The sequence below is a fragment of the Gymnogyps californianus genome, chromosome 1, assembly GCF_018139145.2.
Source record: "Gymnogyps californianus isolate 813 chromosome 1, ASM1813914v2, whole genome shotgun sequence".
Classification (NCBI taxonomy): Eukaryota; Metazoa; Chordata; class Aves; order Accipitriformes; family Cathartidae; genus Gymnogyps; species Gymnogyps californianus.
In genome coordinates this window covers 161,457,935-161,483,700 of record NC_059471.1, presented here as the reverse complement: position 1 = coordinate 161,483,700, position 25,766 = coordinate 161,457,935, and the positions used below count along the sequence as shown (strand labels likewise).

Here is a 25,766-nt window from a genome sequence, read left to right as displayed (position 1 = left end):
CGATGACATCACAGACCTTGGTGATTCCTGTTCTCCCCATAGCAAAGACACAGAGATGTCTGGTCCTCCTCTCCACTCCCTCCTGAACACCCTGGTGATCTAAATGGAGGGATTTTGGTGACTGCCTCTTCCCCCACAAGCGTTGCTGAGGCTGCAGAAGTTGGCACACTGCTTGTTAGTGTCACCTGCCTGTGTGACCTGGGCTCCAGGAGGATAATTTGGATCCTCCTGCTCGCTGCAGCCCAAAGCATCCTGAAAAATGTCATGGCTGCTTGGCACCTCTGGGACAATGGAGAGGGTCTGCCCAGAATCTCAAGGCTTGGAAGATGATGATGACGATGATGACAACGATGACGAATTCGGCTACCCCTGCCACTCCGCACGTCCTCCACCCCAGTGCAAGAGCTATGACAGCTCGGGTGACAGTCAGGTGGAGGATCTGGAAGAACCCATCCCATTTTCCCTAAATCCTAGGCACTCTTACATGGTGAAAGAAGAAGGAGTGAAAAATAGAATATATGCCAAGAGGTTGGCCAAGTATGCACTGGAGCTTGAGGAGGAAGCTCAGGAGTTTCGGGAACCATTTTACAAAGACACAGAAATGCCTGGCAGCTTGTCCAAAGATGAGGACCACAGCTGGACCTATCACCTTCCTGTGCATCAAAGGTTGCATGTTCTCCGAACTGCCAGTATGGCACCGTGTGGCTCCTATGACTCTTTCCAGTGCAGCGCAGGTAAGGACTTGGGGATGGATGCCTTTGCCCCACGGGCTCATGCCAGTCACCCTTATCTGGGGTACCCAGAGCGCACCAAGGGAGCAGAGCCCCACATGCTGCACGAGGAGGCCATCGGGGACAGGGAGTTCCCATCCATGCAGTTGTCCTACGACGTGCTCAGGGAGGAGAACGCCATGCTCGGGAGGGTGGTCAGGAGCATGCAGAGCTCCTTGGAGAGCCAGGCGTGCACAGTGCGGAGGCTGGAGAGGCAGCTGAAGGCCAGCCTGGCCAAAGAGGAGAGGGAAGCCCAAGAGCTACAGTCCTTTGTCCAGCGGACTGAGTGGAGTCTCCAGCTAATGACCCAGCGGGTTCTGGAGGCAGAAAGCAACGTGGAGAAGCTGAAGCAGGAGATCTTCATCCTCCAGGGAGAGCTGGAGAGCTCCAAGGTGGAGAATGAAAACCTGAGAGCAGGCCAAACGACTGACCTGGCAGCAGTGAAGCACATCATAGACTTCGCCTTGCAGAACCTCCACAAGATAGTAACGGGTGCAAACTGGTCCATCAGGCAGCTCGCCTCTGGAGCAGAGTCGCTGCATTTTGCTGCTGAGGTCCTTAAATCTACTGGCAAAATTTCCGAAGTTGAAGCAGAAAAAGAGCTATGAACTCAATTCTGTGTGGGTCCTACAGATGAGTGTATGGACCAAGACCACGGGTCTCCCACTACAGCCTATACTAAAACCATTTGCTCTCACGTGCTCGAGTGTGTGTGTGTATGTGTTCAGATTTGTAGCCTTTATTCTTCACGGAAATACTTTTCTTGTGATTAAGTACAAATTGCAGGTACTGACGTAGTTTTAGCTGCTGATGCTCTGTTCTGGCATTGTGGAGCCAGGAGCAAACGTTTCCCGGCTCTGAGCTGCAAGGTCCAGCCGTGGCGGGCTCTGTGCAAGAGGCTGTGCCACAGCTCCGGCTGACTCGAGCTCCCGTGTGGGAGCCAGGAGGAAGCACAGTGGCATGGGATGCAGCGCTCTTAAACAGTGTGCCCATCCCTTCCTGTAGCTGTACCAGCCAGAACCGGAGATGAGCAAAGCCCTTGCATTTCATCTGCTTCCTTTGCCCCTTCTTGGTGAGATGGGGAAGGTGAGGAGCAGAGATCCAGGTGCTGCTGCACATGGTTTCAGTGAGCAGAAGCTCCTTAGGTCCTCCTTCCTCTTCTTTTGGAGCTGGCCACCACCTGGGCCAGAAATCCAAAGTGTCAAGAAATTGTGCACCTGCAAGTGCTGCAATTCCTGCAGCTGGAGAAAGGGTGGTGGTCAGAAACCTTTAGGAAGTTGTGAAGTGTCCGTACGTGTGAGCTGTGGCAGTGTCTTTCCTCCAGCATCAGTGTCAGTGCTGCCTAAGGATAAGCTTGGCTTATCCAGGCTGGCTAAGGAAGGCACCACCTGGAGAGGATGCCCTTCCTCTCCTGGCTGGAGCTGGCATAGAGGGGTATACCTAAATTGCCTGCCTTTGTCACCTCCTAAAGACCTGTGGGACCCTGCAGTCCAAACTCACCATGTAATCACTGAAGATACGTTTTAGCTTTACCCTAGCAGAACCATCTGCAGGCATGAAGTAACCTTTCTTCATCACCTGGTCATCCCTCAACATTTCTGATGAATTTAGGTTACCGACCCCAGATTCTGCTGTAGATTTACCCAGCTGCACAACGAAATTTCCTGTATCTGGCCAAACCAACCCTCCTTAAAGACTTGGATGCTGTAGGGCGGTGAGGGGGTGGGTGCTGGCAGAGTTCAGTGCCAAAGTGCTTTTTCCTGATGGGAATTTTTGGGCAGCTGTTCACTTTTACCTCTATATGGTGAGTTGTGGACTACAAGGTTTCTGTCTTCTCCTGGTGCCCTAATATCCTTGGGTCTGAACAACCATGTTTGTGGTGCCACAGAGCTTAAACTGCCTCAGTAACCTTGGTCCCTGGAGGAGAGGCTGCTGATTAATCTTCATCCCACACATGACAACGACAGTGCTTGCATATCAGAGGTGATGTCTGGAGCTCTTTACTTGCTGCTTTCTGGTCTGTGCTCCTAACTGGGGAAAGCTGGTGGTCATCCTTAGCCACATGAAGCCCCGTTCTGCAACGCTGATGATGAGACAAGGATGGTTCTCACCAGCTTGTCTGTCCCAGACAACATCACTTGCTGTTCCCCTCTCCTGTCTGTGCATGACCACTTGCAAGTAGCGCTAAACCTTGGATTTGACCCCAAAATCCTTGGATTTGAGCCAAAAATCCTTGGATTTGTCCCAGATATGGCAACCACTGGTTGCTCATCAGTGAGGCTGGGAGGAAGTGAACTAGCTGGCTCTGTCTGCGTCCTGCGCTCAGCGCTGGCTGCTGTAATCCAAAGGTTACAGTGCAGGATTAGTATGGGTGTACAAAGCCCTTCCTAATCTGTGAGTCATTACCCCCTCACTGCGTTTCACTTCCCAGCAGCTCTGGGCAGGCAGGATAGGTAGGCTCTTGTGTCTTTGGTTTACCTGTTCTTCAGTTCGGGGAGGACCGGGTCGGGACGTAGCATCTGCTGGACATCCTCCCCAGGGCTCTGCCGCTGAGCTGCTCCTTGGATGCTGTACACAGGGCACGTCGCAAGGTCTGTTTGCTCTAACCAGCTTCTCCTCAGCTACCCCTAAGCCCTTCCTTTCCATCAGTTCTCCTTTTTGGCTCTACCCATTGCTTTTCTTCTCCTCTTTGAAACAGCGGGGATGTTCCGCACCCCCTGGAAATAAATCCCCTCTGGGTCAGGCTGGGCTGACGGGGATCCTGAGGGCTGCCGTGCATGTCCGTGCTTCATTAGTCCTTGTGTGCGAGGTATTTAGCCTGGCTGAGCTCTCGTCCTAGTGTAATCTATGATATTAATATAATGGCTCGGGACAAGGGCCCTGCAAGCTGCTCAGCCATTGTGCCCTTGATCTGGAGAGTGGTGACCGGCCAGCCCTGCACCTCTCCCGGCGGTAGATGCCGGGAGCACGGGGGCTGCGGGCCGTGCAACCTGGTCTGCCTCCATCAGCTCCTCATCTGCCTGAGCCAGGCTGCAGCGCTGTGCCCCATGGACACCTCCAGACCCCTCCTGAGCAAAAGGCTGGCAGCCCTGCACCCCTCGCTCTGGGACTGGGACGGGTGCTGTCAGGGGAGGCTCTGACTGGGTTTTGCTTCGTCCTTCTCTGTAAGGCGCGTGCCCAGGAGCAATCGCAATGGCAGCACGGGTCCCAGCTCACCAGAGGTGAAACCCAGAGCCGCCTGGTCCCATGTGAGTGCTGCTGCATGAGATCCCGCGCCCTCCCAGCTCCCGCGGCCCCCTGACACCTGATGATACAGCGAGCCATGGGCAGCGTCCGAGTCAACCGGTGAGTAACCCTCCTCTCAAGGACTGCTGCTGCCCCGGGTGGCCTGGTCCTACTCATCTGGCCCCTCAGGCCCTACCTTCAGCCTACCTTTTGGTATATTCTTCTCAAATTACCTGCCAGGGGCTTTCCTGCTCCAAAGTGTGGCTCCTCTCTCCTTTTCCAATCCAAAACATGCTGTACGCGGGGGCAGTGCTTGGAGGAGTACTATGGAGGAGAAGCAAAGCACTGCATGCTGCTGGACCAGAAATTACAGATTCCAGCAGCGCTGCAGAAGCCCCATGTCCCCATGAGTCACAACTCCAGCCACCAGTGCTTCCCTTGCTGTGAGACGAGGATGGGGGTCACGAAGCCCATGCTGGAGGGCTCCAGCTAACATGTCAACACTATGGGGTGGGAAGGAGACACTGCCAGCCTGAGGGGTCCTGGGAGGCTGCGGCTCGGCAGTCACGAGGCCAGAGTGGTCTTGGGGGTCTGTGCACTCGCTTGATTTCCTCAGTGGTCAGAGCATCTTCTGCCATCACGTCTTTAAGGAATATCTGCAACCATCCCAGCAGCATGTGAGGGGCAGCAGCAGTGCCACCTGCGAGGGAGGGGAGCCAGAGGGGCAAACGTCTCCCAGAAAGTGTGTGTGGAGCTTCTGCCAGAGAAACTGCCAGCACTTTGGCTGTTGATCTCCAAATTACACCTTTGGCTTCGGATGCGGGATGCTGGGAGCCACACACGTTGCTGTGGCAACAGAATTGTCCTGAGCACAGGAAGTGTATAAACATTGTCACCAACACACCATGAAATCAGTGAGGAAAGACGGAGGAGAAAATAGAAATTCCTGGCCTTATATAATGTCAGGGCCAAAATGTGGCCAGACTGCGGGTGCTTGCTCCCAGGCGTCCCGCCTATCCCAGCTGCTGTCAGGTTTCGAAGCCTTGGATCCCTCCTCACCACAAAGGCTGGAAGGTAGCACAGCGCTACAAGCTTCTCCTGATTTGCTGCCCTGTCAGGACTTTGCTAGATATAACCTCCTGGCAGCAAGACTCGGCAAATATTGCAGCCAAGCTCCACCAATTTGGTCAGGGTGGCACCACGGTGCAATAACCAGGGAAACGTGCTGTTGTGACATTCAGCACCGCGGTACCGTAGCCCTGTGAGCCACCCACGTGTCTCCCGCCCTCGCTGTCTCAGTGGTTGCTGTTATTCTTCACGTATTTCTGCTGGAAATGCCTGTTTCTTCTCTTCCAGGTACAGCATTGTCTCGACCGAAGAGGATGGACACAAGGTCTCTGCGCTGGGCAGCATGAACGGGCACAGCCGGAACGGGAAGGGCCATGCCCCCCGGCGGAAGCACCGCAACCGTTTTGTGAAGAAGAACGGCCAGTGCAACGTCTACTTTGCCAACCTGAGCAACAAGTCGCAGCGCTACATGGCCGACATCTTCACCACCTGTGTGGACACGCGCTGGCGGTACATGCTTATGATCTTCTCTGCCGCCTTCCTGGTCTCCTGGCTCTTCTTCGGCTTCCTCTTCTGGTGCATAGCTTTCTTCCATGGCGACCTCAATGCACCGGTGGTGGGAGGCAGTCCCTCTCTCCTCAAGCCCTGCATCATGCACGTGAACAGCTTCCTAGGGGCTTTTCTTTTCTCAGTGGAGACACAGACAACCATTGGGTACGGCTTCCGCTGCGTGACTGAGGAGTGCCCGCTGGCTATCATGGCAGTTGTGGTCCAGTCCATCGTGGGCTGCGTTATTGACTCCTTCATGATTGGCACTATCATGGCCAAGATGGCAAGGCCCAAGAAGCGGGCCCAGACCCTCCTCTTCAGTCACCATGCGGTCATCTCTGTGCGGGATGGCAAACTGTGCCTCATGTGGCGGGTGGGCAACTTGAGGAGGAGCCACATCGTGGAGGCCCACGTCCGAGCCCAGCTCATCAAGCCCTACATGACAGAGGAAGGGGAATATCTCCCCCTGGACCAGCGGGACCTAAATGTGGGCTACGACGTGGGCCTTGATCGTATATTTTTGGTCTCACCCATTATTATTGTTCATGAGATTGATGAGGAGAGCCCGCTCTATGGGATTGGCAAGGAGGAGCTGGAGACAGAGAACTTCGAGATTGTTGTTATCCTGGAGGGGATGGTGGAAGCCACAGCCATGACCACACAGGCACGAAGCTCTTACCTCGCTAGTGAAATCCTTTGGGGTCATCGTTTTGAACCAGTTGTGTTTGAGGAGAAGAACCACTACAAAGTGGATTATTCGCGCTTTCACAAGACCTATGAGGTAGCCGGCACGCCTTGCTGCTCAGCCCGGGAGCTGCAGGAAAGCAAGATGACTATCCTACCTTCTCCCCCACCTCCCAGTGCCTTCTGCTATGAGAATGAGCTGGCTCTTGTCAGTCAAGATGAAGATGAAGACGATGATGAAGTGGGTGTCGTGTTAGGGGGCAGCACCAAGGAGGAGGGAGGCGTCATCCAGATGATGGATTTTGGAAGCCACCTGGACCTGGAGCGGCTCCAGGCAACTCTGCCCCTAGATACAATCTCATACCGCAGGGAGTCAGCCATCTAACTCCTCCAGCCTCCCCATTCCACACCTGTCACCCACCATCTCCTCCTCTGTTCTGCACCCGTACGTAGCTGGATAAGTCCCTTGCCCACCAGAAAATGCCTCCTGTGACTGCCTCTCAGCCCCTCAGTACATCAAGGCCTGGAGCTGCTCTGATATACTCCCTTTCCCGTGAAGTCATACTGCCTGGAAGAGGAGTGAGGATACACTGCTCTTCCCGTGTGTGCAGCTTGTGCTAGGACCCCTTTCCTGCCCAGAGACAGGAGAGCAGCACGCCTGGTTTCTCATCTCTGGAGAGGCGACAGGAGTCCCTGCCCTCCACGGAGAGACCAGGACCCGCAGCAGGTGTTTCTGCTGCTGAGGCAACAGCAGACTTTCTGTCCCCTCTCGACGTGGGTAGGCCCCATGGCTGTGAAGAGTCATGACCGTCACTAGGAGAGGAGCGATACCTAAGCACTGACCAGATGAGGATGGACGGTTTAGGACTCCTGGAGGGAGTGGGGAAGGATCTCAAGGGAGGGGTTTACTTGCATGTTTATTGCTTGTTGCACATGACTCTTTCTTTGTATATAAAACAGAACGAGAACTGAAATCCATATTCTTCCACTGTAAATGCCAAGCGAGGAGACAAGGACGCTCTACGTAGCCTGCTCTGCACTCTCCTTGGCTTTTGGCATCTTTCACCTCCAGAAGCAGCTCGGCTCCACGGACTCAGACCCAGTTCTCTCAGTCCTCTTGAAAAACACGTCCTGCTCCTCTCCTGAGATGCCTGGCAGAGGAGGCAGGGCCCTGTGCTTGCACACTCAGGCTGCTCCCTGGCATGGCACGGCCGGGATGACAGACAAGTGACCTGACTGGACAGCAGACCCTCGACTTGCTCCTTTCACCTCCTCCGTTCTTCTCCCTGCTGCCATCAGCTGTAAAACTGAATTTGTAACTATTTATTTTTAATAAAGTCTAATATCCCAGGGGGAGGTTTGGAAGCAAAGGAGAGACCCCAAGGCTGCAGCCTGGTATAGAGACTGATGAGAGTTATTAGTGCTGGTGTTTGCTGTTTGTATGGTGTTGGTGCCTGGAAGCTCCAGCACGAGGGCTCCCTTGTTCTGGGCCTCTCTGGTAAAGACCTACAATAAGAGGCTCAGAGAATTTGCTTGGGGAGAAGATCATACAAAATGTATGGAGGGAGGGAAGCATTTGCATTAAAATTACCAGTAGGATGGGTCAAAAAATCCTGCTTGCTTTGGAGATAATGAGAGTTTTGCCCAGGGAAGAGTTATAGATATGCTTGATGACAAGGGAGAGATGTGCAAGACGTTGCTCAAGATGTGAGGCTCAAAAAAAATATAAAAAACCCCAAAGCCCCTTTTTTTGCTAGAGGCAAGTAAGAACTAGGGGAAATGAGGGAGGGCATCAACCAGAGCTAGACCTGTAACATCACTTTGCTGTCATTTCAAAAAGACGTGAAAACCTGCTCCTTTAGGAGCAGCAGAATCACTCCTTCAAAACTGTAGATGATATGAGGACGGAAAGACAAACAGGTAGCGCCGGAAGCTGCTCTGGGCACCCAACAGTTGTGCTATGGGGGGAATGCCTGAAGAAATTATGTCCCACCCAACCCCCGATCTACAAAGCAGAAAAACATCATCTTGATATCAATTTGGAATTGGTTCAAGAAGCAAGAGGAAGGGGGGAAGAAGCAGAAGGGGAAGGAAGGAAATAGCAGGAGTGAGAGGAAGAAGCAGGCACAGCAGGCAGGCGGAGGAGGAGGAAGGGAAAAAGAAGAAGAGAAAGTGAGGTAATATGGGACTGCATTTAAGAAAGAGTGGGGATAGACTAACAAGATGGGTCTAGACCCAGATGTGGCCATTTCTCATCCCGGCATGTAGGTTCTGCGGGGGGACAGCTGCCCTGCATGGGTTTGCCCTGCACCCAAGCAGTGATCTGACACCTTTGGGAAGCCTTGCCAAGAAGGGAAGAGGAGCCGGGGGGAGGATGAGAGAAGAGCAGACAGGTGACAACCAAAGAGCAGAGCAACAGGAGAGGGAGGGGAAAGGAAAGGCATCACCGCTGATGCCTCCCTCTCCTCCCATCGGGCACAGAGTGGGGACAGGAACTTGTGGATCTTGGTGCCTCCTGGCTTTTCCCATGTATGACTTGATACACAGCCTCATTTTTCCACGTGTGTCCCTGTCCCACCTCTCCTCCCCATTGCTAATTAATGAAGTCCCTCCCTCCTTTTATTATTTATTTATTTTCCCCAGAGGGAATAAGCAGGGGCTGGTATTGACCCAGCTTTTAGTACAGCTTTCAGAGCTGGGTGCCTGCCACTGGCCATGGCAGTGGAAACAAACTAATGGACCGAGAGAGAAGGACTCTGTGTGTGAGGACACGGGCATCCAGGACACAGACTGGGGTGGTAGCCTCCAGGAGAGGGGGAACCCGCACGGCTGAGCACCCCCCCGCCGAGGTACAGCATCCTTTGGAGGCGGATGGCAGCGCTTGGTGGGGATGAAGTGCCCATGGCCTGTTAGCTCTTGGGAGGCTCATCTCCAAGGAGCAAGTGCCCAGGGAAGCCGGGCAAGGTATAGGGCAGCTGGGGTGCACCAGCACCGTGGGCATGCACAGCTGGCGTGGCTGAGGCGGCACGCAGGCCAGCGCTGCCACCCCTCGCTTCAGCTGGCGGGGCTCTTGGAGGGAAAAATGGGAGAAGGTTGCAATAAGGCTGAGGGAACAAGCATCATGCGGCCATGCTGGTATCCCAGCCCCCTCCATATGTTTGAACCTGCTGGCCCTTTTCATGTCATGTTTGGCATCACGGTGGAGAAGACACCAAGGCGTTGAGGAAAACTCAGCGAAACCTCTGCCGTTCACAATAAAATTGGGCGAAAGCTGGCAATGCTGTCACATCATTAGAGAGGGGAGAGAGCTGAGGAGGACCCAAGGGAGAGAAGGAGGTGGAGGGGAGGGGGCAGAGGGAAGGAGAGGAACAGCCAGAGTGTGGGAGAACTGAGGTGATGGGTAAACCTCTGCCCATCAGGCGCTGCTCCCACAGCTGTGCTTATGTTGCCAAAATGGCATGTTCCTTGGGCACACACAGCCCATCTGATGGCATGGTGCGGTCACTCCTCCCAGTAAAAAGTGCTCTTCTGCCTCTGCAAGCTGCACGCGTGCCCACAGGCTTTGTTGATACACAGCGGTATGTACATCCTTCTGCACAGGTACTTCTGTACCTGCACGCTCGAATCACAGAGTACTTGTGCGCAAGTACACACTGCACCTACCTACATGCGTATGCCACACATGGGGGCATAACCCATCCTATACCACAACTTCATCCCATAAACAGCCAACAACATACGCACAAACACCATGTGACATCAGCATCTATCTCAACAAGCGCCTCTCTGGCTGTATGCTGGGGACTCCTTTATGCAGCCTGTGAGAGGCCACCAGGAGAATCCACCTTGGAAGACTGTTTGCTATAAAGAAGACTGGACATTTTTAAGGAGTCTGCAAATCAGCTCTCCAAGCCATTCGCAGCCGTAAACACGCCTGATATTTTGGCTTTTGCATACAATATGTGGAGCATCACCTTTCAGGTAGGTGACACTTTCTTGTCCTGTGCTCTCTAGAGAAGACACCTCTATTGCACACCAGGGCACGACGTCCCCAGGCTCCCTCCCTCCTCCAGGATCTGATGGAGATACTGCTTCACCAAGACCTGCCCCTAATCCTCAGGGGCTGGCAGCTTGTTTTTCAGGAGGAAGACACCACTTCGTTTATCTGCCCACAACCTGTATTTCTTTCCTGTCTTACATCTGAATAGTTTCCTTGGCTTGTTATTGAAAGCTATTCAAATACCAGAAAGATAATGGGGAGAGGAAGGACTTTTTCCCTATGAATAAGATCCAGGCACTGGTTCAGATCCTCCACCCCATGACAACTAACTACGCTGCTGTCACCCTTGCCAGCTTTCAGATGAATGTTGTTGTCGTTTTAAATGACACTTGAGAAACTTGTTTCATGTTTTATTTTTGGTGACACTTTTGGACAACCCTTTTGAAAAGAAACCGTCATTGGCACCTTTCAACTCACCCAAAACTTGCTCAGCAAAACATTTTGATGCACACTGCGACTAAAAATATTTTCAAGAAACACAACAATAATCTCAAACGAGGAGAAAATGGGTTTGGATTTCCGTGATCCGGAAATGGTGTTGAAAATGTCCGTGCTACTGAACAAACACATTCCTTTTCAACCAGCTCGGTTTCATCCAGGTTTTGCCCAGGAGCAGAGCAGGGCACACGGCACTGCCCCAGCAGTTGCACGCAGGCTCGTGACCTCTGCATGGCAAAATGCCTCCTCTGCTCGCTTCGAGCTTTAGCAGCCCTTCTTTGCCTTTGCAGGAGGGCCTGAGGTCTCTCCCAGCTTCTGGGCAGGCAATATGAAGTGGCCATGGTTTTAAATGTCACAAAAAAAAAACCAACCCAGAAAAAAAAGCCTTACCTTCCCAGGCCATTAAGGGCTTGCTCTTGCCCCTGCGAAGTCAATGGGACTTTTGCCATTGCCTGTGGTAAGAGCAGAGTTGGGCCCTAATGGAGCACCACTATTGGAAAACCCTGCAGGCGCCGGCCCTGTGCTAAATCCGCAGAGCCGGGATGGACTATTGCCGGCTGCGCAGGAGGGGGAGAGGAGGGAAGGCAGGCCTGCTGGGATGGTGAAAGCATGGGGTGGCGTAGGGCCAGGCTGGGGCAGCCCCGCTGGGGCAGGTAAAGGGGGACAGCAGAGGGATGGGGAGGCAGGGGAGGCAGTCTGTCGACGCAGCCGCCCCTGGCACGGTATCCCACGGCCAGGGGATGTCACACCAGGAGGAGCTGAGACGGTAGCCACTTCTCGGAGGGGCTACACAAGCTTCTCCTCCTGCCATGGTCAGCAGGGTGGGGGTCCTGCCCTCCCCAGCCCCGGTATGTTCCCGCCGGCAGGACGCAGCGCAGGCAGGCTGGCTGAGTGGCACGGCACAAACCGGAGGAGCCCGGCCGTTGCCCGGCCTCAGAGCACCATCTAGAGATGAAAGCAAGGCTGGCATCCCCGCAGGTCCCGGCATCCCCGCAGGTCCCAGCATCCCTGCAGGTCCCGGCTCCCCGGGCTGGCCCAGGGCTGGCGTGGCACCGCGGCGCTGGGCTGGCGCTGGGGCTGGCTCCCCGGGCAGTGCTGTGGGTCAGAGCTGGGGGTCGGGGTGGAAACGTTTGATCCTGAGGCAAGGCAGGCTCTGAGAGGACCGGCACCCACCACCAACGCTGCACCCATAACCTGCAATAAAGGTCAGCCTGCCTGACAGCCAGGCCAGGGCTTTCACAGAGAGGCCGCTGGCTCTGGAAGCAGTTCAGATATCTGCTGCCACTTTGATTTCTTCTTGGGGAGAAGCCTGCAAAGCCGCTCCAGCCCTGGGAAGTTAGGCGGAGACAATCTGGGTTTGCAGTCAGGTCCTTCTGGTTGCTGCCTTGCTGCCTGCCTGCCCTTCAGTCATCGCCTCCCAGCCCTGCCTAGATGCACATGCTCAACATATGAGATTTGCTCCCTTTTTTCCTGTTATTCAGTCCCTTGGCATGGTACGCACAACTTATGGGCGCTGCTGCCTTTCCCCTGCCACAGGCAGTCGGCCAGCGCATTCCCCAGCAGGAGAGGGGCAGTGAAACTGCATGGAAGCAGAGAAATGCCCCACTCGAACGTGTCCTTGCCAGTGTGAGGACTCTCAGGTAGAGGGTTTGCAATGCCCCGAGAGCTCTTCTGGCAACCAACATTTTCATACCCCCTTGGGACATTAGATGATGACAGCCTGGCTTGCAAACTGTACAGCGTCTCCTGGGCTTCTTCCAGTTCCTGGGGAAACCAACACCAGCAGAGCAGTCAGTGGGCCATTAGTGTGTTTGCTTACCTTTGAAGACATCCCCTCCAGAAGGAAGCATCTAGTGGGGGCAATCCCTCTGCTTTCTGGGCAGCCTGGGCACACAGACCCCAAGCGACGGGCTATCAAAGTCAAGTCAGCATGAAAAGAAGAAACGCATGTTGCCAAGTGGAGCCATGTGATTTTGCTGCCCTGATGCCTGCGAAGAAATTCAGGATGGACACAAACACCACCCTGAAATAGTCTGTGAGACACTGGATATTTGAGCTTTAAAAGTTTTTTCGGCCTCTGAAATTAGCAGGATTATTTTGGTGCTGGCTTCGGATTTGAAATAGCACGTCTCGAAACCTGGGACCTGGTAATATTTGGGTCCCTGGCTGTAGTGCATTGATAGAGTTGTTTGAATGTCCCAGAGCTACTGTCACTGAAAGAGTCAGCTGAAGGCCTGTACGATACAAAGCCTTGTTACAGAAGCCGTGCGACTGAGAGAATAAGGAGCTTGAAATTGCTCCTCACAGGTGATTAGATGCTCACCCAGCAACCGACTCTGTGTGTCTATCAGGGACCCGACACAGGCCTGCACACCACTCCTGGGGTATCAAACAGAGGAGGACCAGCTGACACAGGAACTCCAGGGAAGACTTTGAAGATATTTATAACATGACCTGCAGCCTGCACGTGCTTCTTCCAGGGATAAAATAATGAATCAGTTGGAGAGTGGGTGCGAGCACATGACAGGTGATGCAGACCTATAGCAGAACACTTGGTACAACACAGAAGGAGCTGATTAAATGTAAGCAAAGCAGAGCCATCATTTAGCTCCAGGCTGCTGGGTTACACCATGTGCCTTTTGCTCTCCAGGACCCAGTGTTGTGCTCACTAGCAACCAGGCTGCCTCGAACGGAGAAACTTATGTGACCCATCCAGCACCACACAACGCTGTGTGGGAAGCGGGGAAGAGCTGTGATGAAAAACAGCTCTGGAGCAGAGAGCTGCAGACCCGGGGTGACTGGCTGCACCTGGGGTGCCAGGGTTAAGTAATTGGGAGCCCTGGAGCGCCCAAGGAGCCAGCAGTGCTCGGCAAGCTGATAGGTGCCAATGGGGCAGAGCGGTCTGAGGTCAGTGGAGGAGGGAAGTCAGGGTGAGAGCAGCCGGCAGTGGATGCTGCAGAGGAGGTACAAGGTGCGTTGGTGGAGTTGTACTGGCCAGATGAAGCTGCATGCTCCCTGCTGCTCTGTTTGAGACACCGCTCTCTGCAGCAGTCAGATGGTCTCATGAGCTCAAAATGCATTGTCAGCTGTTAAAATGCAAGAGCAATTTATGAAAAACATGGGATTTTCTGAGTCCTTGTAATTATTTCATGATTTGTCCTATGAAGAAGCCTCCAGAGCCCTCAGGTCTTCTATGGCCCTATTGTGCTTGCTGCTGCAGTCACAAGAGAAGGGGCAGCTTCTGTTCTCAGCTAGAAAGAAAGCAAAGGAGGATGGAAGTGGCTGACAGCAAGGCAAAGTGACTTGCCCAAGATCACGAAGCAGTCAGTGGCAGAAGGAGGAATTTAACCTGCCATTGTGGGTTTAACCTGTCACCTCTCTGCACAGATGGGGACGTTGCAAGTGATGAATGAACCAGGAGTGGCTCCCAGAATAGCTCTCTGCCCTTCCCGCATCCACAGCTGCAGTGAAGCCGTGGCCAGGACGTCGCACTTCCCTACGTACGTACACAACGCCCATCACCTTCGTACCACTGCCTACAACTCCAAACGGCAGCTCTGACGGACCAAGTGCAGTGCGTATTCCCAACTCAGATACCCCTGGCCTCCAGACATCCAGATGTAGGAACTGGGAGCCGTCGGGCCACAGTGCTTCCCCCAGAATAGCCTACATGGGGCCTTACAGATACAAATCAGCACTTTCAAATCACACCCAGAAGTGAATAGGAGGCCGTGGCAGGCTCAGGCGAGCACAGCCTGCAGTCCCTGATGAGCAACAGCACGATGCAAGGCAGAAATGAAAACCCACAACCTCAGTCCTCACAGGGAACGAGTCCCCAGCTGCCTCTTGCCCTTTGCTGTGTGGGACGGGTGGTGAGATGGCCTTTTGTTAATCGGTGCCCTGTGCCTGGCGTTCAGCTGGCGAGGACAGGCTGTCCCTTTCAGAGAAACCCCTTGCATAAGAATTAAAGAGGAGCCGGGCTGAGATGCTGAACTAATCCACCAGGGCATGCCGGGAAGCTGCATTTTAAGCCATTCTCCCTGCCCTCCCGTCTCCCTGTGCGTTGTTTATCTCTCCTGTCCCTCCCACAGCAGTACGTGAATTATCCTGACTGGGCAAGCTGGTTTCATAACTGCCTGTGCTACGTGCCGTCCCCCCACCCCCTGAGTCCGCATGGGAGATGCTCGTACTTGGGACGCTTTTTAGCTACCACCGGTTTGCGCCGCTGTGAATAACAAGCCCACGCAAACGCCGCTCTCCCCCCCTCCACGCGCGCAGTATCTGCACGCTGCACACGCGTTTCGCTACTATGGCCACATGTTCGCTCCCCCGGCACACGCGCGCGCGCTCCCACCGCACGCTTACATCGCAAGCTCCTTGCAAGCGCGCTTCGCACACGTGTGATGCTCAGCGAGCTCACCGGTATGCACAAAACTGGCACACTTGTCACAGGCGTTCAGAGCTACTGCCCAGCTGCTCCCCTGCCACGGTGTGCTCCTCACCCATCACCTATCGTGCGTGTGTGATACCTCGTCCCCCTTCAGCTACACCCTTCACACGGGACACAGGTTTGCAGCTCTCTCTTGCCACGGACACGTGTGCAGCACGTACATACCTGGCACGTGCCAAACGCGCTGTACACAAATGGGGCGCTGCGCATCATAGGATCGTGGGATAATTTGGGTTGAAAGAGACCTCAGGACAGCTCTAGTCCAGCCTCCTGCTCAAAGCAGGGTCAGCAAAGAGGTCAAACGAGGTTGCTCAGAGCTTTATTTGGTCTTGTAAAGCTCTAAGGATGGAGACTGCACAGCCTCTCTGGGCAACTTTTCCCCATGCTTGACTGTCTTTGGGGACAGAAAGATCTTCCTTGTATTCAAGCTGGACCTCTCTTGTTTCAACTTGTGCTCATTGTCTCTCATCCTCCCACCATGCACCACTGTGAAGAGCTTGGCTCTGTCTTTTACCAAGACTCCCAGGTCCTTTCCCACAGAGGTGTTCTCCACCTGGCAGGTCCCCAGCCTGGGCCTCTTCCTTCCCAGGTGCAGGGCTGTGCATTTGCCCTTGCTGAACTCACAACGTTCCTACAGGCCCATCCCTCCAGCCTGCTTATGTCCCTCTGATGGCAGCCCTGCCCTCGGGCATGTTGATTTGTTCCCTCTCCAACTAGGTGTCACCTGCAAGCTTGGTGGAAGTGCACCCCATCACCTCCTTCAGGTCATCAATAACCATGTTAAACAGGACAGGTCCAATGACAGCCCCCTGAGGCACCCCACTTGGTACCAGCCTCTAGGTAGAGTACAACTCATTAACAACTACTCCCTGAGCCTGACCAGCCAACCAGATTTTACCCATCTGCTTGTCCACCTATTGAGACCACAACACCTTTACTTGGATATCAGAACATTGTGGGAGACGGTGTTGAAAGCCTGGCTGAATTTGAGATAAATGACTTTGACTACTCTCCCCTCACCCACAAATCCAGTCATTTTATCGAAGAAGGCGATCAGGTTGTTCAGGCGTGATTTACCCTTGGTAAATCCACACTGATGGTTGCCATTCACTTTCTTGTCCTTCATGTGCCTAGAAATATGTTCCAAGAGGACGCACTCCGGGGCCCAAACGAGTCTGACCAGCCTGTAGTTCCCAGGATCAACCTTTTGGCCTTTTTTGAAGAAGAATGCAGTATTTGCCTTTCTCCAGTCATGGGGCACCTCCTCTGATCTGTACTTCTGTATTCAGCCTCTCCTCCAGCCGGCTCCCAAACACAAGTCATTTCACAGCTGAATTGCCTACCACCTGACCAGTCCTATACTTCATTTGGTCTGACCTGCAAATCTTCCTACGGGGCGAATGTGGCTTCTCAGTTCTCTGTTGCTTTGCTCCCGCTGTTCCTGAGAGAGACAGAGAGAGGGCTACGTCTCTGAGCTCCAGGGTTGTTTCTCTTCTCCTTGGGTTGCACAGCCTCTCACTAGAGGCTTTGAGAAGTTCACACTGCTGCCAAAAGCCATCCCCAGTGCCATGCAGAAAGGGAGAGGGGAGCAGAGCAGCCTGATCCCACCCCTCCAGAAAGATGGGATAGGGCTGCCCCAGCTGATGGCTCTGCCACAGGACGTGGCCATGGGGCAAAAGCCCAAACAGAGAGAGGGACCAGTTCAACTCCTTTTCTCCAAAAAATACGAGGGCTGGAGTTTCTTAGAGGGAGATGTGCTGCTTTCAAGATGAGGAGGAATCCACAAGACTTGGCAAGGCAGAGGTGGTGCCTCCCCTGCATCCCTGCACCTTGCCCAGGCTGCTGCGCCAGGTTCTTCCACCACCCCCTAGGCACTCAGATGCCTTGGTGCCCAGGGAGCACTCAGCGTGCAGGCAAGGAGGACAAGGTTACATGTCTTCAAGCAAGATCCTGCTGATTCAGCCCTGAGTCCAGCTCCTCCCAAGGAACCTTGGCCCTGTCCTGTGGTCCTCTGCTACGTCTGCCCTGGCCTGACACAGCTTTAAGGGTGCACCTGAATATTCCTGTTTGTTTGTTTGTTTTCTATTAGGTCTTCCTTTTTTTTTTTTTTTTTTTTTTTTAAGCAAAGCGAGCCAGCATGGGTGTAATAAAGAGAGCCAGTTGCAAACTGACAGAAGCTGGGAATACCACGAGGATAAAAAAGGCGAGGTATATGGAGAAAAGCAATAAAGGCTCTTAATTACAGGTGTGGCCAGGAGCAGCTCCTATTATTAAGGTTGCCGACACTTCCCCTTTTAAGACCCTGTTTTCACTTGCTTATAACTTTGTCGAAGTTTCACCACTGGAGCAGAAATTTTCCATAGAAAGTGATTGCCTCAGCTTGAATTGGGCACATTTATTTAGTTCTTTTTGAAAATGCTGGCCCACCACTAGGTTTCCTGGGCTGGAGGAAGTGTATATATGGCCCAGGGGATGAAAGCTGCTGATCTTCTGGGCTTTCAAGCAAGGGCTTGGCCTTGGGCAGGACATCAGTTTTTGAGTCATGGAGGCTGTGTTTTGCCAGCTCCATGAAACACCGCTGCTCTCCCGCAACAGTGTGGACAAATTACATGGTTTTGTTAAACGCGGGAGGAAGACTTGTCACAGCTTCACAGCTCAAAGATTTCAGCCTCTGCTAACCTGCCCAACCCTCCCTTGGCTTCTGAGACTGGCATGACAGCATATGGGCTTTCCCACGGAGGAGCAGGGCTGAAGGAAACTGGGAGGGTTTTCCCTTCTAGGGCTGCATCCTGCTGCTCTGTGTCAGGCACCGGGCTCAATCTCTCAACGCTTCCCTCTGCCCTGTGCTCCCGGCCACCTCTCTTTTGGGTTCTGGGAAGCCTGGTGGAGGAAAGCCCCTGATTTGAATAGGGAAGGGATGAAACTCAAAGGGAAAGGACCAAAAATCTGGGGAAAAGCAAATGAGACTGGGAGGCAGATGAGACCGGGAGCTGCAGGGAGATTCCGGGGCTGGTTGGGCAAGGGGGCTATTGCCTGGGAGCTGCTGGAGTCAGTTGGGCTGGCTGAGCAGGGGAACTGGGAGCAGAAAGCAGGGCTGGCCAGTGCAGTGAGATGGGGGATGGGAAGAGCAGAAGCATGGTGATCAGAGATGGGGAATGGGAAGAGCAGAGGAGGGGTGATCGGCAGTGGGGTGGGCAGGGGGGACAGGAGGGAGGCAGGCAGTGCTCAAACCGTTTGCCTGGGGAGCGGGGATTCTGGTGACAGATGGGGATTGGGGATGGAGGGGAGCTGCCACCGACTGACTGCCCGGGAAGGCTTGGACTGGTGACAGGGGGCAGGCAGCTTGTGTGGAGGGGAACAGCATATGGTGGGAAGGCTGGGACCGACTGGCCAAGGACAAACAGCAGAGCCAGACTGGTACTGTCTGGGCAGGAGACTGGGCCTGGGGGTGTGGCAGGGAAGAGGCAGGGAAGGGCAGGTGAGATGGACCTGGGAGGGGGCAATGGCTGAACCCAGAGCCCAGGGCTTCGTGACAAGCCTGAAGAAGGGAAGCCAAAAGTGGGAAAGCTTGGACGGGACAAGGGGAGCAGGGAGGACAGCCGTATCAGCTTGTGTTTCTGGGACCACAGATTTCCCCAGTGCCCGAACAAGAGTCTTCTCCCAAGTCTTCCTCCCAAGCCTTACTGCTCCTGTGCTGTTACCCCAAATGCCACCCGACAGCACATCTCACCTCTCGCCAGCTCTGCTCCTCACTGAGGACAACAGGCCATTGCTGCTATCTGTTATATCAGACCACACATTTCTCATCACTGAGAAATGGCAGCACCAAGGCTGGCTGCACAACTGCCCTTCAATGTCCTCATGCATATGAATTACGGTTGAGTCTTTAATTATGTGGCCACAGATTTATTTTCCACAGGACACCTGCAGCACACAGGTTAGATGGTGCTCTGGATGAGTCTGGGCTGAGTCATGAAGAAGGCTCTTTGCAGGGACTCCGCATCATATCTTTTTTTTTTCCCCAAAAGTGTGAAGAAAAAGGAGTGACTCATTGCTGAGACAGTTGCGTGTTGGCCTGGATCCCTGCCCCTGCCGCGGATTTCCTACCTGATGCTGAGCGAGTCACTCACAGCAACCTTTCAGAGGTAGCTATTAGCTATGTTTTATTTATTTTGGCGTTTTGCTTTGTTTTTAGCCTTGTGCTATCCTGGGATCCTGATGTCTCATTTGCGGGAGTATTTATTGCTCCCTGCTGCATGTGAATGGGGACTTGCACTTGACTGTAGAAAAGGCTTTAAAATGCAGAGCGCTCTGGCAAAGCGCTCAGATCAGCATCCCCACCTTGCAGGCTGCATTTGACCTTCCCTCCAGGAATACTGGGTCTTCTCTAAAACCCTACTCTCTTGCTTGGTATGAGTATTGAAAAGGCAAATCTATTATTATTTGGGAAGTACTAAGAAACTAGAGTGTGTGTCCTGTAAAAAAGGACCCTGTGAACATTAATCATTGTTTTTTGAGTGTGGGCTGCATGTTCTGAATAAACTGTGAGTTAATGCTTTGAACAACTTTGTTCTGCTCTGTTGGATGTGTCAAGCCACAGGTACCTGCCTCCTCGGGAACCTTTGCTCTTGGATTGCAGGTGGAAATGCATTTGTTCTCACTTCTCATCTTTTCTTGCTTTCACTGGCCTTGCAAAAGTAGAACTTCAGCACAGAGATGAAGTTTTCTCTGCTCTTTCCCTGATTCCTCACACCTTCCTAGCACAGGCAAGTCTCTCCCTGTGAAGAAGTGGCTTTGGTCTTCAAAGCAGCATGTCCCTCTCCAGATCGTGGGTGAAACGGGATTCTGCTCACTGCAGATCAGGCACAGCTGCCAAATGCGACCTGGCAATTCTCTGAGGTCTGCTAGGTCACTGGAGCTCAGCTTTGCCACGAGTTTTACTAGGTGCTATGAATATCATATACACTGACTCTGGGAGGCCACCCAGCAGTGACACTGTGAATAACCAGGGCAACTCTAGCCCTTTTTTTCCTTTCCTACCCGAGGAATGACATGGCGGGCAGTGGTGAGGCTGGCTGCGTGCCCACTGAGGTATAGCCCTCTTGGATATACCAGCCAACAACACTCAGTTCAAGACACACTGCCATGGGTTCCTTCTAAGAGCGCAGCAGTGTGAGCACTGAGGACTGCCCAAGGACCTTCCCATGCAAACAGGACAGCAGCCAAAGGGCCTGCAAGCAGAACCACCCTGTGTAGCCCATCTTCTGCTTGCCTGCCTTCAGCAGCAGCACTCCCTGGATCATCTAGGGTGCTTTGGCCATGTCTGAACGCCGTGAAAGGTACACATGAGGTGTCCCAGGTGCAGATCTCCAGTTGCTGAGCTAAGGGGCTTGGCTGGAGCCTGGGCTCCCTTCCATGCTCTACACCCAAAGATCTTTGCAAACCAGGGTGAAGGGATGAAGTGAGGCCTCCTGGGGTCTCATCCTGGCATGGGGTTATGAGTGCAGCTGCAGCTCACTGCTGGGTCTGGGAGGTTAGACAGCCTTCCAAGTGCTGTTGTTTAAACAAAGCCTTAGCGCGCCTTTGTTGTTGTATTCTGGTGCCTAATACAGGGCTAGACCTGAGGGGATGTTCATTTTTGGAGAGGTGCACAGAGGGGAAAAGGTGCTTGTGGCTACTGCTGCACACCAGTTTGGTAACTGGAGAGGAATGGAGGTGACCCAGCACAGATTCTGAGCATGGATTCTGCCTGTCCCTCAAATTTCTTCCCTTGCCTTCCCACTCCAACCCCAATCTCTCTCTAGTTGGGGTCCTGCTGCTTGTGTTATATATAACACCTACCTTTTTTAGACACTGGGGCAGGAGTTACCTGCCAATTGTACCACTGGGGCACTGACAGTCCTGATGGAGACAGGGTCCCTGTGGTACTGGCTGCTACATGCACAGCCAAAACCAGCAGCCCCTGGCCCAGGCTCCCTAATATAAATCACTCCATAAGAAGAGGTGTAACTAGGCAATGCTTGGAGAGAAGAAGGTGGGTGTTATTAGATCACATGGTTAGCCAGGCTAACAGCACTAAAAGCTTGATTACAATTCAATTAAGGGAATGTTTCTAATTAAAGAGTTCTTATTTTAAGCCCTAAATGATTAAAATAAAGGTAGCTGAAGTGTCCGTACACACATTCCGATTTCATCCCCAAGGGCTGTGTCTGCGTTCGGGATTTCTTCAAATTCCCTCCCGCCGCCTCAGCCAGCGACAGAGGGAGAGCTGGCATGGCCGCCATCTACCCAGACCCTGCACCCGCCTGCCAGGCAGTGTCACCCCAAACTCTGCTCCCACCAGCCACGCCGAGAGCTGCCTCTCCTGGGATCTGATTCAGACCCATCCTTCCAGGAGCCCTCTCTGCCAGAGCCCGCCGCGCTCAGCGCCTGTACAGGCCTGCCACTCGCAGCAAAGTCGTGAGTGGTGTTGGGCTCCAGCAAATTCCCTCTCGGCTGATGTGCACCCACCCAGGGTAGGAGGGCAAGCCCTCGGCTGGATTCGGGAGCGGCTGCGTACTTTATTACCTACCTTCCCATCTGTTCGCTGTTACGTAAGCTGTGAAACTACAGAGGTTCAATGGAGCATGTGTAAGGAAATGTCATTACTAGGAAAAACTCAATTAAAATTTTAACTTCTCGGAATGGAGACAAAGTTCTGTGATAAAACTGGCCTGGCAGTGAGAGAGGGAAACAGCGCTCGTTCCCAAAGGCTTGCATAAAACAGGAACTATTCCCAGGTCTCAATGGCCCACCAGCTCGGCGTGGGCGCTGACTGGCAGCGGGATTCAGAGCGTTGCGGCCCACCATCTTGGTACGACTTGAAGCAACGACTGCTTTCTGCACTGCACAGTGCCGGCAGGGCTGCAACTGGGGCCTCTTGGTGCCAACAGCCCCTGCTTACGTTGTGTATTCGGAAGTTGACATGGGGGTCCTGGCCTAGATGCACACAGGGGCTGGCCTGGTATGGGGACTCTTGAGCTCTCCCCCCTCATGCTTATCTCCTCCACCCTTAGCCCGACTGCAGGAGCTGCAGTTCTTGACTTCGGGATGACTGTGCTGAAGCAGCTCCTCCCTAACAAGGCATCCTGGTGCCTGTGAAGCTTGGCAGCGTCTGGCTCTTGCTCCACAGGACCTGCTGCTGTTCCCTTCCCTCTCACCCTATGCCGGCCTCCAGCCTCCCCCGCACTCCTGCTCCCAGAGCTCACCATGGCGCCTCACTCCTCCTCTGCCCATCCAGCCCCAACCTCCCACCTCCCAGGAGCCCCAAACGCCTCCCCAGCCTGGGCTCCGCTCTGACACCCCCATGGGGGTCTGATACACCCTGGCTGCCTCCCCCTGACTCAGCTGGCTCTTTCTGAGCTGCTCCGGGGCTCGCTGCGGCACATGGTGGCCACCTGGCCCCCAGACACCCCGGGGCCTGGGGGGTACCCCTGGCTTTGCACGTATCTGCCGGTGGGTGCCCTGTGGACCTCTGTCTGTCCGCGTTAGGGTTTACGTGTGCGTGCCGACATTTGCGTGCATTTGCAGGTGCTTCACCCAAGGGGTGCCCCCTGCTCCCGAAGGGCACGGGCTGAGGAGCCCTGACCCTCTCTGTGGGGTTGGGGCGGCTCTGACGCCTCACGGCCCTTCCTGCTGAACCCCTGCTTGGCATCCGCCGCCATTGCGATGGGACCCGGCGCCCTTGTGTGAGGATCCCCAAGTGGGGCCGAGGGCGATGACCCTGGTGTGGTAGCAACGGCGCCATATTGGGGCTGCCCCACTGCCCCCCACGGCAGTGGGGTGCCACGGGTGGGCTGTTGCCCCAGTCCCCGCCGCAGTGCCCTGCTGAGGAGAAACTTTCAGCGGGGAGCCCGGCGGCTGCTGAGGGGAAACGTCCCCCAAAACCCACTTCGCATGTGGCGGGGGGTTAGGGCCTCCCCCTCGCCGAGGCTGAGGGGGGACGCCGGGCGGGAGGGCAGCGGGAACGGCGGCGGGCGGTTGCGCCTTTAACGGCGGGCGGAGGAGGAGGAGGAGAAGGAGGAGGAGGAGGGCCGGGGCTGCGCTGGGTGACATCAGTGGGTTTGGCTCCGGGGCTCAATGGAAACTGGGTGAGCGCCGGGCTGTGCCGAGCACACGCCGGCTGGAGGGGACGGCGAGCGGGCGGGAGGCGGCAGGCAGCGCCGCGCCGCGCTGAGCCGAGCCGAGCGAAGGAGGGACGCGCCGGGCACGGCCGCCACCAGCCCTCCCCAATCCTCCGTCATCCTTCCCGCCGCGGCCGCCTGGCCCCCTGACAGCCGGCGGAGCAGCAGCCCCACACGGCCCCCTTCCCGTCAGGGTGGGTATGGGGGGCGCCCGCCTCCATCTTGGGGCGCAAACCCCGGGGGAAAGGCGGCCCCTCCGGCTCTTTGTGTGCGCGGAGGGAGGGGGAGGGGGCGGGGGAGGGGAGGGCAGGGCGCGATGCGCCGGGCCTGGGGGGGGGGGGGGGGGGCAGCAGCGGGGGACAAAAGCCCTTTTGTGGGGGCGCGGGGAGGGGGTCGCCCCCTCCGGCGGCAGCGGATTTTTGGGGAGGCGGGGGGAAGCTCCCCCCTCTTCCCCTTCTACCCCTGCCGGGGCCCTGCCTGCCTGCCTGCCTGCCGGCGGGGCCAGGGCGAGCGGGGAGGGGGTGCCGTGCCGTTCTCGGCGGGGGGCTGTGGGGGTCCCCGCGGGGGGCCGCCCCCTGGGTGCTTTAACCCCCCCACCCCTCCCGCTCACTGATGCTCCTTGTCTTCCTCCCCATCCCCCTTCATCGCCTGTTTCGGGGGGTCTGCGTTTGGGGGTGGGTGTGTGTGTGGGGGGCTCGCTCTTTCCTTTTGTGCGGGGCGGGGGCAGTAGGGGCGGGGGTCCGCGGCCGGGAGCGGGGGGGGAACGAGGAGAAGTTCAGCGCCGTTCCCGGGGGCGGCTGCTTTTTGTTACCTACCCGGAAAAATAACAGCCCGGGCAAGGCTGTCTTCGCGTAGTGTTTTGCCTGTAGGGGGTGGGGGTGTAAGGAACATATTTATTATTTTTTTTTTTTTGTTCTCCCCCTGTTTTCCTGTTGTGGCTCTTTCTTCCTCAAATGTAGTCCAAATGCTCTGTACGTGGGGTTTGTCTTCCCCCCCATCTTATTTGCCGCTTTCCTTTTTGTAAGTGTGAAAGGGTCTAGAGGGGCTTGATGTTTTGCATTTCAATCAAAATGTAATTTTTCTTTTTTTCCTTCCCATTTTTAAGCCAGTTCAAATTATTGTTTTGCCAGCCTCTTCCTTTATTCCCTTCACACACACACACACACACACACAAAAAGCCATGTAAAGCCTTTATGGTCTATGGGCAAAGCAGCCCCCGCTCCCCATGCTTCCACTGAAAGCCAGAGCGGTGCTGGGTTCGGCAGCCTCCATTATGGAGCTGTGGGTTTGGTTTTGCGTGGCCTTTGCTAGCCAGGGCATCTTCTCACTCCCGACCCCCTCAGGTGGGACCGAGGTGGCCCTCCTTTCTCCCCCCGCCCCGAGATGGTCCCTCCGTCTTTGGTCGCCATCGGTGCTGGCACAGCAGCGCGAGATCAACTCTATCGTGTGTTTATATAATGGCCTTTGTGCCTGTACATGGGTATTTTATATTATATAAAAGGGGATTGGTGCAAAATGGTGTGTGTGGGGAAGCAGCACTGGCAGCTGGATAGTATTTTTTTTTTTTTTGAGGCTGTGTAGTATATTGTAGGTGTCTGTGTGATGTTGGATATTCACGTATGCAAACGCTCATGCAGAGCACACACTCGCTTTGAGGTTGTATGTGTGTTAATCCCTTATGGAAAACTAAATGGTTTAACTAAATGATTGCCCTGCAGCCCCTGGGAATGCTGCCTTGGCTGGAGAGCGCAGGAAGGGTGGCAGGGCAGGGGGGGTTAAGCTTGCTGGGGGGAGGGAGGGAGGGAGAGCTTTTTAAATTTTACAGGTATAAATAATATATAGAGAGTAATATAAAATTTATATTATTATATATGAAATTTATATGTAAGATTTTTTTTCTTCTTCTTGTGATAGTAGACCTGAAGATGAGATGATAAGGGTGGAAGCTGTAGATGGTGGGGATATGTGTGTGAAGTAGAAGCAAATGTGGTAGATGTTTGAACTCCTGGAGCAGTTGTTGGGGGGGGTGGGATGTGTGTGTCCTGCCCTCTTACCATGAATCCAGGCTGTTGCTCTCTGGCTGTCCTCCACCCAGGTTTTCTAAGCACACTTGTGTGTGTGTGTTGGGGGGGAGATAAGGCAAAATGACAGCTGTGCAAGACCGTGATTTTTCACTCTATTATCCAGCTTCCCGCTTCCACCCCCTCACCCCGGAGCATTTTTTAGATTCTCCTTTGGAGCCTGTTGCTTAATCAGCTAGAAGGGCTGCTGCCTCGTTGTGCGGGAAACCCTTCTTAACCTGGCTCCTGCCTGTCCCAGAAGGGTGGGACCAAATTTAGGCTTGGGACTGTGGTGTTGCA

General features: G+C 54.4%; 3 protein-coding genes across 4 annotated transcripts in view; all 3 read left to right on the top strand.

Moving 5' to 3' along the window:
* The first annotated feature begins 259 nt into the window (after window positions 1-259).
* On the top strand, window positions 260-1,378 carry LOC127029719 (endosome-associated-trafficking regulator 1-like). The gene has a single exon (XM_050915503.1). It carries the CDS (start codon window positions 260-262, stop codon window positions 1,376-1,378), a length of 1,119 nt encoding a protein of 372 aa, XP_050771460.1.
* Window positions 1,379-5,391: 4,013 nt separating this feature from the next.
* Window positions 5,392-6,681, top strand: KCNJ4 (potassium inwardly rectifying channel subfamily J member 4). Its single transcript, XM_050915497.1, has one exon. The coding sequence runs from the start codon at window positions 5,407-5,409 to the stop codon at window positions 6,679-6,681; it is 1,275 nt and encodes a 424-aa protein (XP_050771454.1). The 5' UTR covers window positions 5,392-5,406.
* Window positions 6,682-23,409: 16,728 nt separating this feature from the next.
* CSNK1E (casein kinase 1 epsilon) overlaps window positions 23,410-25,766 on the top strand; it is a 38,677-nt gene continuing 36,320 nt past the window's right edge. For both annotated transcript variants that reach the window (XM_050915500.1, XM_050915499.1), the window contains exon 1: window positions 23,410-23,600. The gene's annotated coding sequence lies outside the window, so the exon portion shown is untranslated. The remainder of the gene's footprint in view (window positions 23,601-25,766) is intronic.